General features: G+C 39.9%; 2 protein-coding genes across 6 annotated transcripts in view; one reads left to right on the top strand and one right to left on the bottom strand.

Annotated features, from left to right (window-relative positions):
- Positions 1 to 19,405, bottom strand: part of COL8A1 (collagen type VIII alpha 1 chain) — a 156,253-nt gene that overhangs the window by 6,967 nt on the left and 129,881 nt on the right. For all 4 annotated transcript variants that reach the window (XM_082392093.1, XM_082392091.1, XM_082392090.1 and 1 more), the window contains one exon: positions 457 to 775. In XM_082392093.1, coding sequence (XP_082248219.1) covers positions 457 to 772 — 316 coding nt within the window. In that variant the 5' untranslated portion in view covers positions 773 to 775. The remainder of the gene's footprint in view (positions 1 to 456; positions 776 to 19,405) is intronic.
- The window catches only part of LOC309628821 (uncharacterized protein), a 70,939-nt gene that overhangs the window by 21,266 nt on the left and 30,268 nt on the right, over positions 1 to 19,405 (top strand). For both annotated transcript variants that reach the window (XR_014244728.1, XM_082392245.1), the window contains one exon: positions 10,407 to 10,457. Coding sequence is in view for 1 of the 2 variants with exons in the window: in XM_082392245.1 (XP_082248371.1) it covers positions 10,407 to 10,457 (51 nt within the window). In the remaining variant the exon portion in view is untranslated. The remainder of the gene's footprint in view (positions 1 to 10,406; positions 10,458 to 19,405) is intronic.

Here is a 19,405-nt window from a genome sequence, read left to right as displayed (position 1 = left end):
TACAAAGTGCTTTCATATGATTTTTTTTTTTTTTAACACAGCAGGTTCTTATAACATTGCTCTCCTAGTTCTGAAGACTGACATCACTTCTTTTTTTTTTTTCCACTGCTATATCCCTTAGCATTTTGGCTCAGAGCCTGACACAAAAAGAGATGCTCATTAGTTGCTGTATGTTTGAATAAAGAAATAATGAGTAAGGGACTAAACTTATTTGTTATTAAGTATGTTTTTTGTCGTTTGATGCTGTTGAAATAAGAAAGCACAACATACAATAATTTTGTCTTTCTTCAAGACCTGAACTTTTCAAGGATAGGGTTTAGAACACAGTAGGCAGTTAATGAATGTCAGTCACACATGCTAAAAGAAAAATGTCTAAAATTTAGCTCTCCCCACCCGCAGTGTATTGTTTAGGGTTTTGGAAAGCTGCTGTCTTACAGCAGAACCGAAGTATGTTACCTTTGCCTTTCTTGGGTGCTGCTTCCTTGCCCATTCTTGGTGCCGGCTGAATTTCCTTCATATATTGGGGTAGATGTGGATACTCTTTGCCATACTGCATGTGGGGCAGCTCCTTGCCCACGTTAAGGCCATCTTTACCCAAAGGCATGTGAGGTACTTGCTGGCCCAGGGGCTGGTATTGCGGAATTTGTGGTGGAATCTGAGGTGGCAGCGGCTTGATGCCATAGTAGGCACCAGCTTGGATGAGCCGGACGGAACCCAGGGAAATGGTAAGCAGTACTCCCAGCAGCTGCAGAAGGGCAGGTGGACCAGCCATCACCTGTGGAGGAAGGTACGCACCAACATGGTGAAAACCAGCAGGCCAGGTGACCGGAGTTTACTTAGAGAAAGAAGGGAGAAAAAAAGAAAAGGAATCATGGTCTTTATTAGCAGAACTTCATGAGTGGAAGACAAATGGAAGGGAAGATGTCACCTTTCAATAGAAAACAAACAGACAAAACCCAGGAAAGAGTAGGATCTATCAAATGAAGGCAGCTGGTGGGATTGTAAGCTATGGGGAGACTGCTGGTTGTCCCTGAACATGAACTCTGCCCTCTTCCATAGTATTGGCACCCCTGACTTTCAGCTGGAACAGAGCAAGCCTAGAATGAAGACATTTCATTTAGATGTGGCCATGTGACAAAGTTCTGGTCTGTTGGGTGTAGTTGTAATGGGTGCAACTTCCAAGAATGCTCCTTAAGGGGAGTGAGCATGTTTTTCCTCTTGCTTCTTCCCACTGGCTGGAACGTGGATATATATTACCCGGAAACGGGCCAGACACCATGAACCATGGAGTGAAAGCTGTGCATTGAGGATGGTAGAGCAACAAGCTAGAAGAAACCTGAGCCTTGGTTGAACTTGGAGGCGCCATATATTGATATTAATCCTTAAGTCTGGAATTTGTTTACACAAGAGAGAAATAAAGATTTACCTTCTTTAAGCCATTGTTATTTTGGGTGCCATACATTTGCACTGAACTTAATCCTAACAGATAGAATAGATTCTCCAAAATGAAGCAAACTTAGTGGCAAGTCATACTTTGTTAGTAAGTGCTGAAATTCTATATTCTTTTGTAAATGGAAACAGTTAATAATTTATAGGCTTTATGCCAGGAGCAGTAGTTTTTCATATGTCAGATGTCCTTTGGCTGCTTTGGTGTGGTCATAAACGTATAAAGGTTAAAGAACAAACAACAACAACAATAAAAACCGAAGATATCTTCTGAATTGGAAAGAAGGTACTTCATGTGACAGCCCCAAAATGTCATTTAAAAAAAAAATCACCATCATAATTATGTACATACAGGGATACCATTTCTTTCTTCTAATTATGTACTATGAAGTCATTTGTTCAGAATTAGGTTAATTGGACCTGGAGATCATTAAAGTTTATCTTTGTACTATTATGAAGAAAGGAGTTTACAAAGCAAATTTGTTGTATAAATAAGATAGAGATGTTTACTCACAAGAATACGCTGTTTTTAAGGCTTTTAATAGCACCCTTTGCAAGTTATTAATTAGTAGAATAAATATAAATGAGGTCTATCTGTTTATAAAAAACAGCTTGAGATCTGTTTATAAAAAACAGCTTGTTTATAAAAAACAGCAGGGTTGAAGACCCAACAGCCCAGGGAACTGCAGTTTTCACAAATTCCCGCTAGAGGGCAAGTGTGGTACACATCGACGTCTGCTCAATTACCCGGAGGTCCTAAAACTACACGTAAGGCTTTGCTCCCACATCTTATAGAGGGACTTAACGAAAATCTGAATCCTAAATGGAGTGTCATCATAATGCTGCAGAGAGAGAGATGGGACGTGGCGGGGTGAGGGGAGGGAGGGAATTGGGGGTATGGAGAAAGAAGTGGCAAGTTTCTCACAACTTTTAATGTAAATGTCTTCTGGAAAACTTTGAGTAAACTTGAGTAAATAATTTAATTCAGTAACTAACTGAGTAAATAATTTAAGTTCCATTCTCGTAAGAGTTTGTTTTCTTTGCTTCTGCCTTACTTAATTCTGGATCATAGTTTTCCACTTCTTAGAAAATGTGGGTTGACTTTGCAACATCGTATTCAAGAGTAATGCCAAGAGTATGAACAGGCTACAGAAGAATTGGTTAATAAAAAGCACCTAAGAAAATATTTAGTAAAAATCTCCACCATGAAATTCACTGCATTACAATTTTTCTAAATATACTAACTAATCATTTTTTCCCCTTTGGGGTGAAAATGAAGAAACATCTGTCAGCAAAATGATTTATAAAACTTTCTCTATTTCATAAATCAGAGTAGTCTTCGAGAACTATTTGTTTCAAGTGTACTCTAAATGGGAGAAGATAGAAAGCTGTTATTTTATGTCCTTATATGAATGATTAATTGTTATAAACCATTTGGAAAGAGCCACAAAATTAATATTGATTTATACTCAATAGTCAAATTTATTTTAGATGGAAAAAGAACATCTGTTGTAAGTACTCAACAGTAGTTTATTGAGTACTTACGAGACACAATGAGAGACCCACCCAGGGGTTACAAAGATGACTATAATATGGTCAATAGGCCCTGCCCTCAAGGAGCTTACACTTCTTTAGTAGGAGTGACAGATGTGTAAACTATTAATGAGTAGCAAAGGATATCGGTGGGACAAAGTAAATTTTCCTCTCACTTCTGTTCTTTAGTATCTAAAATCCTTTCCCTTTGAAGTAACAACATTTCCCATTTTCCTTCATATTTTCCCAGAGATATTCTCTGAATATGCACACCCATTTAAGACAAATTACAGCCTGTTCTACATACCACTGTTCCTTACTTTTTTTACTCATAAGACCAGAACTTCATCTTAATTTTGTGTATCTGAACAGATCCCTTCAACTTCTTTATTTGTTAAAAATAAGACTCAGTTGTTCTCTAAGCCCCATCTGACTCTAACATTCAATGTCTAAGGCAGTCACGAGAGAGCTGACAGTGGTAATATCTGGTGATGTGTAGCCTGGGATTTAATTCTATCTTTGGGGGTTAATGAGTTTCACTATTAAACCCTGAACTTGGAGTGATAATAGACAGCATGCTTGGTCCTTCACCCTTCCTTCAATTCAGTGGCTGTGTTGGATTTACTTAATAATCTTCAAACCAGGACAGTCTAATGAAACACTGGAAAATTGGAAGGGGGCGAAATGCTTGGAAGAAGACCAGTTGAATACCAAAGGCTCACTGGGATTCTGCTCTACTACAATTATTTCCTCTCATAGGCTTGGCCTTTCTCTCCTGAAAACTACCTCTTTCAGTCTGCCATCTGCCGTTTCTCTGGATCTTTATTTAAATAAACTTCATTCAGTTTTAGCTTGAATATTTATGTAGGGGCCCTGGTTAGAATTTACCACTTGACTTATCCTTACTCATTTCCCTCTTGTCCCTGAGGACATTTTTGGTGATCAAAGTGGTGTGGAGATTCTCCCCAAATCACTCAAAAGAACATCAGATTTGTGTAACACTGTACAAACACCTGGTGGGAAGAAGGAGCCTCAGAATTCCTGCTGGGGAGAAATGGTGGTAGTGGGTTTTCTTGCCTCTTTTTTCTTTTTCTAAGGATGTAGAACACAATAATGCTGTGAGTTCTATTTGATGTGTTCTTGGATTTCTATTTGATAACCAGTATGTGGTGTGTGTGTGCTTGAGTACATGTGAACATAAACATACATACTGTGTGTGAACACTGTATCTTTGCCAGCCAGGCTAGCTTAGTGATGGGTGTCATGTCATACAGGAAGCGCACTGTAGAAGAAACCAAAAGGCAGGAGTTGCGTTGTAGCTCTGCCATTCACTATGTTTATGACTTTCTGCAAGTCCCTTATCTTCACTGAGCCTCAGTTTCCTTGCTTATAAAACAGAAATTTTAATCTCTGACTCTCCCACAGTGCTGTTCAAGGGCACAAATGATACTATGAATTCTTTGTAAGCTGAAAAGCCCTCCTCACATTTGTTATTATTAATGGAGTGTGACCAAAAAGACAAATCAAAACCAACTGAAATGTCAAAGACTTTTCAAAGAAGGATACTAGCCAAAGTAAATGTGAGGTTAACTGCAATAATGATAAACCTAACATGAATAAAACAATAATGGCCATTCAAATGTACTTGTTAAAAATGGCAAAAAAGAACAGCTGAACCAAGGCAGTTATTCATTCTGGGGTCAGAGTCACCAGTCCTAATCATTTTGAACAGCCCTAAATGGTTCCCTATATTTGGGCAGGGCTGCAGAGAGTTTGTTTCCTCATGTGATCTATAATGTATATAACAGAGTAATGTGATATATATTATTTTAGACGCTCCTCAGCATTTTATTTGTATGTTGATCCTCATGAGATTTTGGCTTACTGTCTGAAAGAATGTTTAAGTATTTAAACCTTCAATCCTTGCCCTAAATCCAACTTTCCCTTTCACATGGGACAGCTTTCCCTTTCCCTTTCCCAGCATGTCTGTATTTGTGTATGTGTGTGCATGTGTGTCCATGTTGTGTGTGGTGTGGACAAGCCTCTCTCATCTGCTGCCGGGTGGCCCTGCTCTGTGCCCCCTACTTGCCCCCTCACACAGAGTTTGTAGTTTCTCAAGGCTTCAGATTCACCACACATAAAACAAGGGAAAGTCACGCAGTATCCTACTCCTCCAATATTCACCAGAATTGTTTTCTTGGCTTTTCCATGCCTCTCAAAGAAAATTCTCTCCCGATTGATTGCTTTTCTCAGGGAAATTCATTCACTAGATACAGGTATTTATGGTATACCTGCTAACTGTTACAAACTGTTCTGGGGATTAGAGAAAGAGGTGAATTAGAGAGGTAAGTCCCTGATCTCATTGAACTCACATTCTAGTGTGGGAAGACATGTAATTAACAAGTTAAAAATAAATTTTGTAATCTCAGATTTAAGTGCTGTGAAGAAAATAAAGCAGGGGAAAGGGCTTGAAAATGGCTTGGGGTGGCAGATGCTGTTTTGGAAGGATGGTGGGGGAAGACCTCTCTGAGGAAGTAAATTTTGGATGGAGGTGCGGAGGTTGAAAGGTTTATTTATCTCTCTTAAGACACAATACTGGAAAAAAGAAAGAGTCTTATTAATGACAACGGTAGCTGTATGTACCATTCATTAATGTAAACCCCTGTTTCAAGACTCTATTCCTCATCTATGTCAGTCCTCATTTTGACCTCTTTTTTCATGGTATTCTTTTTTTTCTGGAGGATTCTTATTCTTTTTAAACCCCTCTCCATATTTCAACCCTACTGTATTGGTTTGCTGGGGCTGCAATAAAAAAGTACCCCCAAACTGAGTGGCTCAAACAACAGAAATTTATTTCCTCACAATTCTGGAGGCTAGAAGTCCAAGATAAATGTATTGGTAGGGTGGGTTCCTTCTGAGGCCTCTCTCCTTGGCTTGTAGATGGCCATCTACTCCCTGCATCTTCACATGGTCTTTCCTCTGCATGTCTGTGTCCTAAACTCCCCTTCTTATAAGGACACCATCATATTAGATTAGGGCCTACCATTAATTTCCTCCTTAAAGACCCTATCTCCAAATGCAGTCACATTCTGAAGTACGGGGAATTGGGACTTCAACATATGATTTGGGGGGACACAACTCAGCCCATAACACCTACCATTCCTCCAGACCAACTGAATTCCTACCTCTTCTGTAAAGTCTTCCCTACCTACCTCCTCAAACATCATTATTCTGCTAGTACTACTGAAAGTTTAACACAAAGTTAAATATAATTCTAATCAACCTTATGTTTTTCTCCTATTGTTTTTTGTCCATTAGACCTCAACATAATTGTAAGTTTCCTGAGAACCAGGAAAATGTGTGATATTCTTTTGACTTCCTCAGCATTTATTGATGAACCCTTACAGTCTAAACGTGCAGTGTTGATAGGGGCTTTAGAAAATATCAAATTCAGCCTCATTCCCCATTTGGAATCCTTCCTACAACAGTTGTTGACAGAAGGCCTTCATATTTCCTACCTGAATATTAATAATGATGGAAACATTCATAAGGCAACTTACGACCTTCTTGTGCAACTTTTGTTGCTATTTTTATTATCTGAGCAGCTTGTAGGGGAGACCCACTTTTTTGATTCATAAATGGCAGTGCACATGTAGGTTACTTTTAGTGGGGGGTGGGGAAGGGGGTATTAAGAAATATATCCCCCAACTTGGCTAAGGCAAAAGATAGATGGTCACATGATCTTTTATTGCCATGCAAATAAGCCCACCTTAGGGTCATCGAACTAGGGATATGTAACTTTGTTGCATAATTTATTAGTATTACAGGACATTAACAACTCTATAAACTATGTTGATTAACCCCACTCAGGTTACGGTTTTATTGCCCTTTAGATTGTTAACCAGTTTTGTATCAAACTTAGCATTATCTCAGCATACTTTTTTATCTGCTCATTACAATGAAAAACCCAGATTTTTAATATTTTATTTCAAATTGGCTTTGTCATCATTTAAAACTTTGACATGTTCACTTACAAATGAGAATTGTGTTTTTAACATTTTGAGGATTATGCTTTGATGGGGACACAAACTAAATAAAATCATAAATGTACTGTGTGCTGGATGATATGGAGAAAAACAAAGGAGAGGGTGGGTAAGGATGTTGAGGTGGTGCTCTTTGAAACCCACTTTACTGTAGAAACGGAGCCTTCTGCGTTTGGATGGGCTGGCACCTGGGTTTTAAAGGAAGATAGAAACAACTCTAAATAATAGAGGGTATGGAAAGTTGGCCTTCTGGGGGATTCCGGAGGAGATTAAGTGTGATTGCCGCATGGTAAAGAGTCAGAGAAAAGATCTCCAATGGAGGAGCAGTCAAGAAAGGAAAAAGTCTTTTCAATTGAACTTTTTGTGTTTATACTAGGATACATATTGTAAGTACCCTCCTTCATTTCCTCAGAGATGAAGAAACTCTAATTCTTCTGATGATACCTTCAGAAAACCTAATTCTTTGGGGGGAATGGATTTTTTGGGGGTAGGTAGAAGAATGGTTTAGTGCTGTTCCATATTAGCATTGGGCAAAATCAGTGACTGTATTTAGAAAACCAGAACCAGAGGATGGCTAGGGGAGGAAAGGCAATAAACATCAAAGTTATAATAATATTAGCTACATTTTTGAGCACTTACTTTCTGCCAGCACCATGAACATACTTCAAATACATATGATTAATCCTTTGTCCACTTACTAGGTCTTTTTTTTTTTTTTTTTTTTTTTTTTGACACTAAACTCTCAAATGATACCTCCCCATCCTGTATTTATACAGTTGATTATTTTACTGAAATTCAAGACTGTTACATTCCAAGTTAGAAAGTTTAAATTCTTATTTGAAAAGACAAAAATCATACGATATCACTTATTTGTGGAATCTAAAAACTGACACAAGTAAGCTTATTTACAAAACAGAAATGGACTCACAGACATAGAAATCAAACTTATGGTTACCAAAGGGGAAAGGGGGCGAGGGGATAAATGAGGAGTTTGGGATTAAAATATACATACTACTATACATAAAATAGATAACCAACAAGGACCTACTGTATAGCACAGGGAACTATACTAAATATCTTGTAATAACCTATAATGGAAAAGAATCTGAAAAAGAATATATATATAAGTATATATAAGTTACATGTATAAATTTTATATATGTATATAAACTGAATCACTTTGCTCTATCCCTGAAACTAACACATTGTAAATCAACTATATTTCAATAAAAATTTTAAAAAAGTAATTCTCATTTGATTATTGTTAGGAGATATCATCAATACATTAGATAACAAGGTACAGATCTAATTATACGTCCACTTTTCTCCATCTTGTCCTCCAAATTCCAAGGCTGCCTTTTTCATTGAAATAAAGAATTTCCCTGTATATAGGAGAAGATCCTGGACTGGATCCCTTACTTTGTGCTTTGTGGACTAGGGACACAAACTTGGAAGGTATTAAGGAAGTCAAGGTGAATATGCTAAGATGGATCCCAAAGAAATTAAACCATCAGATATTAGTCAATCAATCCAGTGAAGGCAGTGGGCAAAAATATCCAATAAGCATTCATTCATTTTAGTCAGTCTACCCAATTACACCTATTAGGACTGATACATGTATAAAACTGAACTTGACCATGTGCTTCACTGATGAATCCTGAATTTTGCTATAGTTAAGAGGAGCCAACAGCCCCACCACTTAGCTATGGGCAGAGCATGACCTCTTGGGACCTACAGAACTTGAGATGTCAATTAGGTTGTGTCCTCAGCTCTAGAAATGGGCCACCCACGTAACCCCTCTGAAGTGGATGGCCAACTGCCACATTCCAAAAGTTCTCCAGAAGAGGAGATTTCACAACATTCCCTGGTAACCAACTGCAGGATTCACAGACTACATTTCCTAATATCTAATCTGAATCTTTCTTGCTGAAATTTAAGCTCGTTTCCTCTTTTCTATTCTCAAAGGAGGTGGGAAACATCTGGAGAATATTTTTCTTAAAATAATAGTTCACATACTTGAAGTCTGCAATTAACTCCTTTTGTTTCTCTAACTGGAATCATGTCAGCTGCCAAAGAGTTTATAAAACACTTGAGAGAACCCCTAAAAGGAAAGTTCTAAAGTGGAACCCTTTTTTCGTTTTTAGCTTTTCTTCCCATAATATGAAGGCATCATTGTTTGCAGAGCACAGAGCACCTAAGTGCTGGTTCTGACCTAAGCAAGTCACCTACTCTGAGTGGGCATCAGTTTCCTCATCTGCAGAACAGGGACATTGGCTAAATGACCTCAAGGTCCCCTCCAGTTCTAAAACTCTATGGTAGCTGTGAACATGAACAACAAATCCACACTTCATGGACAAATGATTTCATGAATGTACATGCTTAAGCCTTTTGGACGTCATCTCACACTTCCAGTTACTTTTCAGCATTTCACTCCCCCCACTTTCTACAGGTGGAGATGGAGGGAGAAGGGTCTGAACAGCCCCCCTGCAAGTATTCCTCTGATGAAAGAAGCTGTACCTGACAAGAAACCAAAGAAAGAACCTAAATAAGAAAAAATTTACAGACAAAAACGTGATTTATAACCTCTTTCATACCATATTCGAAGATTGACTAAAAATTGAAGCTTATTGAGAAATCTTTAAAAAGTGGCTACAAATGATAAAACCTCCCTACAATGTATAGGCTCAAAATGTCCCCCAGAGTCATTCAGCAAGTATCGATGCATGACTCCTGTCATAGGAATGACAAATGAATACAAAGTATGCACCTTGGGAAGGCTAAGTAGGAAGTGAATAGGATGATGTAGTCGTTTTTAGGAGCTATAATGTTCATTTTTTAAGAAAAATGGAAGATCCAAAATTTAGAGGCAGCTCTATAGTAAAGCAGGCAAAGATGAGGGCTTCCCAAGAATAAGGCCCTCCCCATTCCATGGGCCCAGCGATGTGCAGCAAGGCAGATTCCTTCCTGGTGTGACTGAGAAGGGCTGGAGAGAACTCTACCATTCACATGAGCATCTTTCTGCCTTCTTGGCACTACTACAGCTTGTAAATGACACAGTGTAAAATAACGGTGTTTTCAGGCCTTTACAAGGGAGAGACGTGTGAGGAAGTCTCATCTAATGTAAATCACTGAACTGGACATCGTAAAAATATTTGTTTAGAGCAACTAACTATAATGTATTTTGTAAAATATAAATATCATGGACATGGAAATATAGACTTTCAGTTATAAGACAAATAAATGCTCGGGATGTAATGCACAACATGATAAATGCAATTAACACTGCTGTACAGTAACTATGAAAAGTCGTTAAGAGAGTAAATCCTAAGAGTACTCATCACAAGGAAAACAATCCTTTCTCTTTCTTTTGTTTTGTGTCTATAGGAGAAGATGAATGTTCACTCAGCTTCTTGTGGTCATCATTTCATGATGCATGTAAGTCACATCATTACGCTGTACACCTTAAATTTATACAGTGCCATATGTCAGTTATATCTCGATAAAACTGGAAGGAAAAAGAAATATAAATTTCATGGAACATTTGTTCACTGCAAACACTTTTATTTAATCCTGAACTCTGTGCAGACCAATGGGATTACAAGTGAATTTCAACCAAACAAAATTCAGCAATTTCCTTGTCATATGCATAGCTGAAATTTGGTAGTTGTGGTAGAAGTTGTTCTTAGTAAATAACATGAATGAATTGAATAAAGTAAAATGATAAAATCACACTCATTCCCAAAATATCTAAGGTTGCAGAGACTAGAAAGTTTAAACCAAGTTAGGTAAAAAGACAAAAAGCACATAACTTGTTTCCTGAACGACCTTTATCCAGGTCCTGAACTTGAAGAACTTGGGGTCCTAGGGTAGCCTCTAGATGTGGGAGGGAGTGATAAGGAGGAGGAGATGGCTTGCCTTTGGACTCCAACTTTTCCTGAGGAAGGCTGTCATATTAGAAGTTCTTGCCTTTTCTACTTTTCTGCAATTCTCTGTGTCTTCTAGATGCTTCACTATTGCTCAGCATCTTACGCAAGAAAAGTTGAGAGATTAGGTGACACTCAAATGAGTTAGTTCTGGTCAAAGTTTTGAAAATTGAGAAAGTTGAAATATAAAATACAGCAGGCGCAGTTCCCAGCCAGCCTGGGCACTTCCTGGAAGCAGGATGGAGAGCCCTTTGCCACCAGGGATGTTTCTCCCAATATTTTCCTAGGATGGTGGCAAGGAAGGACTGAAAAGCACAGGACGGTCTCTTTTCTCTGTCCCATTCTGATTGGCACTTAGTATTTACTCTATCAGTATATCCAGAAGAAGCAAGCCAACTTCCTGAGCTAGCATTTTCTTCTAATTAGCTGGCTATTATGGCAGTAGACTCTTCATTTTGGTATTTTTATAGGAAACTGTGAAACAAACGAAAATTCCCTAAACCAAGCAAGAAATCCTAGCCTTTTCCATCTTCCATAATACTAAGATATTTATTAATGAAATTACTGTATGGATGCATATGTGTCTTTGTGGATTGAAAGGCGAGAGGTAGAGGACACGAGGCTGCCAACTGACTTTTTTTTCTCACTTTTGAACTGGTGACTTGGGGAATTCAGGTGTTGAAGTTTTATTTAGCTAAGATTACTTTGAGCCACATAACCTTGAATGACTTGATGTTAAAAGTCAAGCTCTAGAGTTACTATCACACATGGGCAAAATATTAAATCAACAGCACTTGGAAATAAAAATAATTAATAAATTTCCTCCATAATTGCTCTCCCCTCCCCCTGCCCACACACACTCATATGGCTAATCTCCAGTCAGAACAGCAATCCTACTAAAGTTACAATATGTACCCCTGAAAATTTCTGAATTATATAAGAACTAAAAAAAAAATCTCAACAATTTCTTGGTCAGTAAAAATGTGTATTTGTTCTTTCTCTGTTGCACGGTTTAAGAGTAGCAGAGATCATTCCACAGGACTGTTCCCAAAAATGAATTTAAATACAAAAAAACTTTAGCTCTTAAGCTGGGGCTAAGCCTAAAATGCCAAGTTGTGATAAACTGTCAGCCACAGAGAGGGCAGTCTCTAAATCCACCACTTTTCAACCACAGCTCCATATAAATAATTAGCCCGCGTGGTAACATCCTGCCCTTTGAACACAGGCAAAGCACTGAAAGCAACCAAACCACAGCTATCTTGGTATTGGAAGTTCTGCTTCTTTCAGGGGTGGAATTTATTTTGAGGGAGAAAGAGATGGATGTGCTGTCTGGGAGGAAAATCATAAGGCTTTCACAGTTAATCCACTGAACATTTTTTAGAGAAAATGGAAGTGGAGAAAGGAAAGGACAAAGAATTATGTAATAAATGCCAGTTCTTGGAGATGCCTAAGTGAAGGAGGCTGGGAGTGTGGAAGAGACTTTCCTTTTTTTCAGCAAACCTTGCTACAGGGTACAAAGAATTCACAAAAATGAGGAATTGCACTGATAAGCATGCTTTATAAATGCTATTTCTTAGGACTTAGTGGGGATAGGAAACTGAATTGGAGATGAGAGACCTGGGGTGTATGTAGCTGCCTCTCTGTCATGATACACTCCTGTACTTTTCAGGGCCTCCTCTTCCTAAACTATAAGACGAGGGGAATGAATTAGAGGGGGAAAGAGCCTAAATACCTGGAGGAAGCAGGGAGACGGGGGAGTGAGTGGAGTTGGCTGGCCAGAGTTTGCAGTGAACTAGAGAGCGCTACCCTATCCAATGGGGCGGTAGTTGAACTACTCACTTGTTTGCCTGGTTTGGGCAGGTTTTCCAATTTTTCAAGAGAGGCCACACATTGGGACATTTTGTGAAACCTCTTCATCTTGACACTTGGGGTTGATTTCTTTAAAAATAGTGTCTGGTAGAAAAAACAAACGCCTCCCTGAGGGCAGAATCCAACATTTAGGCTGCTGGGTGCCTTGGTATCAGATGGTTTCTAACATCTCTCTTGCGCTAAAACATTGTATGGGGGAATTCCCCTGCCTTTATTTGCTTAAATTTCTTGGGGGAATTCCCCTGCCTTTATTTGCTTAAATTTCTAACTCCTGGCATTGTTTCTCTCTACTGTGTCAGTTGATTCGTTTAATTATTAAATTCAACAATCTTATATGGAATTTTTAGGCACTACTGTGTTAGTGGCTGGCTATATATAAAAATAAGTGAAAAACAAGGACCTACTCTCAAGAAGTTTCCAGTCAGCTATTGAAAGTTAGATCTTAATCTGGTGTAAGTGCTTCAATAAAGACAAAACAGACTTTAACCTGGACGGGGTGTGTGGGTGGCAGGTTGGTGAGACACAAGGTCCTCGAAGGACAGTGTTAGAACTAAGGTTTGAAGAATAAATGGTAATTGTTCAGCAGAGTAAGGAGGGAAGTGGAAGGTGTTATCTAGAAGCAGACATTGGCAACTACAACAGTTAAAGGGCAGCTGTAGGGGGTGATGGTTAAGATCAGCAACTCTGAGCTAACCTGCCTGCATTAAATCCTGATTCTATCAGGTACTAGGTCTGTGATCTCAGACCTAGTTAGGGTTAAGTCACTTAACCTCTCTGTGCTTCCATTTCCTCAAGATAAGTCGGGGATGATGGTAACACTGTCTGTCTTACGAGGTTATGGAGGATATGAAGGGAATTAATACAGGTAAAATGCTGAGAACAGTGCTTAGATATAGTAAGGGCTGTATAGGTAGGTGTTAGCTATTATTTAAAGAGGGAGAAGGAGGATGAGGAGAAGCAGTAGCAGTGGAGGCGATTATGGGCACCTATTCCACCACACTTAACTGCAGTCCTGTTTTTGAAGAATTTGAAAGATAATGATTTTTTGTCTTCACTTTGCTCCAGACCTATTATGAAAACTAGGCTGCCCAATTGTCCCCTTGCCTGAGATACCAAAGACAGGTCAGGTATAGATAGTTCCTACTAGGCAGATAACAAGTGTAGTGTCTGAGTTCCCACCCCTCAGCCCTTGCCCCACCTGCTTGTCACGCTCGAGCACTCGGTTCAAATGCTCTGTCTCTTCTCACTCCCCTTTCCGTAGAGAACTGGCCACTGCAGCCTGTCTTTGTATTGACTGCGAAGGGCTTTGGCTTTAACGTTCAGAGAACCAAAGACATTTCTAGGCGTTGATGGCAGCAGGTTGGCCTTGTGGGAGCGGCTGCAGGACTTAGGCTATATTTTACTGTTGAAGGAAGTAAGATCCACGAGTAATAATAGCTATACGTTTAGGTCAGAAAAATAATCAGCTTAAGATCACATTTTTTAGAAGCTTGATCTTTTCGTACTATTTTCAGGAACTTGAGGAATAATGATAATATTGGATAGTTCACATTTATTTAGTGTTTACCATATTCCAAGACTTGTGTCTGAAAGATTCATGTCCCCCTCCCCCCCACCATAGATCCTTGCTTAATTCAAAACTACATTGAGGGGCTTCTCTGGTGGCGCAGTGGTTGAAAATCTGCCTGCCAATGCAGGGGACACGGGTTCAAGCCCTGGTCTGGGAAGATCCCACATGCCGCGGAGCGACTAGGCCTGTGAGCCACAGTTGCTGAGCCTGCGCGTCTGGAGCCTGTGAGCCACAATTACTGAGCCTGCACTCTGGAGCCTGTGCTCTGCAACAAGAGAGGCCGCGATAGTGAGAGGCCCGCGCACCGCGATGAAGAGTGGCCCCCACTTGCCGCAACTAGAGAAAGCCCTCGCACAGAAACGAAGACCCAACACAGCCATAAATAAATAAATAAATAAATTTAAAAACAAACAAACAAACAAACAAAAACTACATTGAGTTTTGTATCTGAAAAAACACAGACTCAATTCAACATATGCTTCTTTTATAGTAAGTGCAAAGTAGTAACCTCAAATCCAAAATACCAAATAAATCCCAAATCTTTTTTAGCCACAGGCATTTATTTAAATAGAAAATATTAATTTTCCCCCAAGTGAAGCAAATTTGTAATGTATTTTATTTTGAACAATGGTCATAAAATCTACCAACTGGCTATGGGGGGGCAGGAAGCTCCATAGAAGAGCTCTCTCAAGTGTCTTGAGCCCTGAGGTCAGACCTTTATCTTTGGGAATTCTCTGCACCTGGTTCATAACTGTGTACAAAATAGGCTTTATAATTGATTGTTGGACAAACATTGGGTTGGCCAAAAAGTTCGTTTGGGTTTTTTGTAACATCGCACAGAAAGACCCGAACGAACTTTTTGGCCAAGCCAATAAATGAATGGCACCGTATTTTTATCCCATCTTCTCCCGCCTTTTCTAAATGTGATCTTGGGTGGTGGGAAGGCTGAGAGAGCATTACGGTTTCTGAATACTGGATCAACGTGCCTCTTCTCTCTGTCCACTGTTTCCATTCTCACTCCTGATTTTGTGTTCTAGTGTCCCCTGCCAACTCACAAGAAGGAAAAATCCTACATATTAGCCTTGCTTCCTTAGAAATCGAGTGCTCTTTTTGCTTTAAAAATAACAAACTTTGTAAAGACAGGGAAGGCTTGATTGAAGGTAACATAATCTTGAGATTGGTGATAATTGTCATTCATCGCAGGATGCTTGTAGTAGTCTCTATGGCTGCTCTAAAGGTCTTAGACTTGGCCTGAGCTGAATGACAGTATCACGGAGGCATTTTTCTAAATCCCCAGTCTTAATATTCAATTTAGGACTCTAGACCTCAAGTGAAAAATCTCTGAAGTTCTCATCCTCCATAAAGGTAGCCTCTGAGGCTCCATTTCCTTGTTTGTAAAACCGAGAGTGTCAGATTAAATGATCCTCAATGTTCCTTTCAAGTCTAAAAACTCACCGTCCTTGGCTCTACCCAGTCTAGTCCTTTTTTGTTCTGTCCTAATTATGCCAGACACTGGAAAGAGTCAGGCAATAGGCTGTGGAATCAAGTATTAACATGAAATTGGATGGAGGGTGAGAAGGAGGAGGAGAGATGAACATGTGATGATTTCATACTCATGTGAACTCTTCAACAACACTTTGCAGAGTCCCACAATTCTTTTCTCTGTGATTGACTGTTTTGTGGGCCACATCCTTGCCATGAATTTCTGTCTCCTCACTGTGGAAACCAGCCAAGGACACACTACGGACCACCTGCTCACTTTCTTACACAAGATGACTCCCCAGACTTATTTTCTTTGCTTTCTCCTCCTGCTGGTTTATGGCTTTCCCTTATGTAGCAATAAAACTCTTGGAGAGTCCTCTTAGGGATGAATTAATGCCACTTAAGTATAGTTCCATTAGCTGCCCTTTGAAGGTTCTGCTTAAAAATAAAGGGGGAGTTGGGGCAGCTTGGTTCTTATTGAAATTTTCCTTCCCTTTGCTTTAACATTACCACTGCTCTGAAACTCTTAGTTACACTCCAAGGGAGCTTTGCTAACAATAAAAAAGTGTCTGGGAAATACTGTCAGAAGACAAACTCACCATCTTTCAGTATTTTTTTTCCCCATTGGAAAGGTATTTACATTATAAAGAGGCCCAGCCTGGCTTGTGTGAGTTTTCCTTGTATTCCTTTAAATTTTCAAATTTATAAATAATAAATAGAAAGTATGTCTGAATTCCAGAAAGCAAAGCACTATCTTGTTCTCCACCCTAATAGCAAACAGATTAAGGATTGGGTGTCATGATCCCATTTCAGCTTTGTGTAGTCTACAATTTATTTTTACTTTCCCCACGTTTTGTTTTATATTTTATTAATTCACCTGAATCTTATACTTAATCTGTGTCTGCTCTGGAACAGAACATCCTATGGGGTTCAGTTTCCGCTTCTCACCGTCCTAGCCCTGAGAGTTGGAAAACAGGAGTGTCTGTCCTGAGCTCGACACTTGCCTCTGTGTGGCCTTGGGTAAGCCATTCAGCTTTTCTAGGCTTCTAGCTCTTCTGCTGTAAGAGTAATAGAATCTGGATATTGAGGGGGAAAAAATCTCCAAAGAGAGGGGGTTTCAGCTACTGTCATGGAAATTACCATTAAAATAAAATATTTTCATTTTTTTCCTTCTTTTGTTTGCTTGAGAAGCAAAGCTGACCAGACAACAGGCAGTGAGGATGTTGGGGTAGTGTCACCATGACCCATGACCCATTTCACTGAGCTTATTACCACATACCACTTTAATTTTCTTATTTATCCCATTCAACAAACATTTTGTGAACCACCATGCTAGGAACCATGAAGGATTCAAGCACAACTAAGATGTCACTTCCACCTCAATGGCACCCCAAGGCAAAGACAAAGTCTGAAAAAAATGCAAAGAAACCTGTCTTGCTTCCTGTCTTGATCCCGCTTCCTGTTTATCCCCTTTTCTCTTATACTTGCTTCTTCCCTTTCCCTTGTCCTTTCCCAACTCTGTCCCTAATTCCTTTTCTCTTTTCCAGGTTTCTGATTCCTACCTGGTATTTACAACCTCATCAGCCCGTTTCGAACCTGAGTCTGAATAAAAGCCAATGTCTTCAAGGGCCAGAGTGGGACACATGAATCAAATCATTTTCCCTCTTCACTGGATTCAAGGGCAGGGTCTTTATAAGCAAGGAGGAAGTGCCATGTGGGATGACTAGGGCGGTGTTGAAAAGCACCCATCCCTACCTGGAACCAAAATACCTCCTCCATAGGTCTGCTAAGTGCCCACAATTTCTGTTAAAGTTCCAGAATCTGGGAAAGCTAATACATTCCAGAGGTTTTTATGACAAATGACTGATCTATAATGTAGAACAGGACCCAACGCACTGGGACTCAGGCAATTGAGAAGAATGGGGCCTGGGGCAGTTTAGGGGCTCTGGGTGGGTTGCCCTGGCTGGGAATCGGTAGATAGTAAGATGGAGGTACAAGGTAATAGGTATCTTAGGGAAGTCAGAGGCATGAGGTGGAGGCATGAAGCTTAGCCTTGCCACAAAGAATCTCTAGCAGCTCCTGGGGAGAAGGGTTGGTCATGATGGCATGATGAATTTTTGTCTACCACATCCCCACTGAGAGGCAAGAGCTCATGTATTCAAGAAGGGTCCCCTCCAGTAAAGCTCCATGGAAACTGACTATAGCCCAGCCCTAACGTGCTTGAGATGAACAATCTTGGTCATTTGCAAGACTCAGACCCCAGCCCTCCCTCGCCCCATCATGCCAGGGGAGGGACCGATGCTTCTCAAACATGCACATGGATGGGGCAAATCCTGCCACCAGCTCACTGCATTATTTATCTGGAGGTGCAAGGCTAGCACACCATCTCCCAGATAAGAGAGGTGCTAGTGCTCCCCTCAGTCACAATTGATGAGTATCCAGGAAGGGGATTGGAGCCAAAGTTCTGCCACGTTGTTGAGCTATTTGATCTCAGCCTCTGATCACACCAGAGGAAGGGCTGGTGCTTCCCTAGTCACACAGTTTAAAAGCCTCACAGGCAGCTTCCTCTCCTGGAGTCTGACTTCCAGGCCTGCTGGATCTTTGTGCATGACCCTTGCCTGGAACGTGCCAAGGACAAGGGGGAACCCTCACACCTGCTACTGCTCCTCCCTCTGTAAAATTTCCCTATAAACACTGCTTGGTCATTTGCCTTTGTTTGTACAACAACCTGCAGATCCTCCCCCAGTGCTCCACTTGGGAATTGGAATTCTAAGATACAAGGAAGGCAGAGAAATGCTTTCATCCATTAATTACTTAATTCATTGATCCATCCATTCAACATTGTTCAGTGCTCAGCAAGTGCCAGGTTCTGTAGACACAACACTGAGTGGAGAATGAGGTCCCTGTCCTGGAATGACTCATTGTCTAGAGGGGTTGGCCAGCTGAGCAGTTGACTGCTCAGACTTCTTCCCTGGGTCGGTTTCCATCTCGGTGGAATTAGTCACAGGGAAATGTTCAACTCCTGTTCATGTGTGTTGGGCTGACCAACTCACTTGGAGGATAATTGCCAGCATTTTTACAATCTCATGCTGGCTTCCCTCCATCTTCCAGTGTGTGATTGGGCTTTTTCTGCACTCCAGTCCTTGATGTGTATCCACAAAAAACAAACTTATTTTAATATCAGTCTCAACAAGACTTGCAAAGAATGCAAGTGGAAGACATTGCATAGCGAACATAACTTTTGAATTATCTCTATGAGCATCTGGCCTTATACAGAAGCATATTTAAAAAATGAGTTATCCATGAGAAGTCTGAGTCAGGCGAAGAATTCCTAAACCTACATATTATTTAGCATATAATAATATATTCTGAATTTTTTTAGAGTAATCTGATTCTCACTGCTGAACTCTACTTGTTCCAGCTGCTACCAAAATCAAATGATAAAACATTTTCACAAACATGTGAAGAAAATTCCTTTTTATATATGTTTATCATCTACCCACCTACCTATTCATCTTCCAATCTATCATTTCTCTCTC

This window comes from Balaenoptera borealis (genome assembly GCF_965194805.1).
Source record: "Balaenoptera borealis genome assembly, chromosome: 5".
Classification (NCBI taxonomy): domain Eukaryota; kingdom Metazoa; phylum Chordata; class Mammalia; order Artiodactyla; family Balaenopteridae; genus Balaenoptera; species Balaenoptera borealis.
The sequence above is the reverse complement of the archived record's forward strand: the minus strand, read 5'-3'. Positions and strand labels throughout refer to the sequence as shown.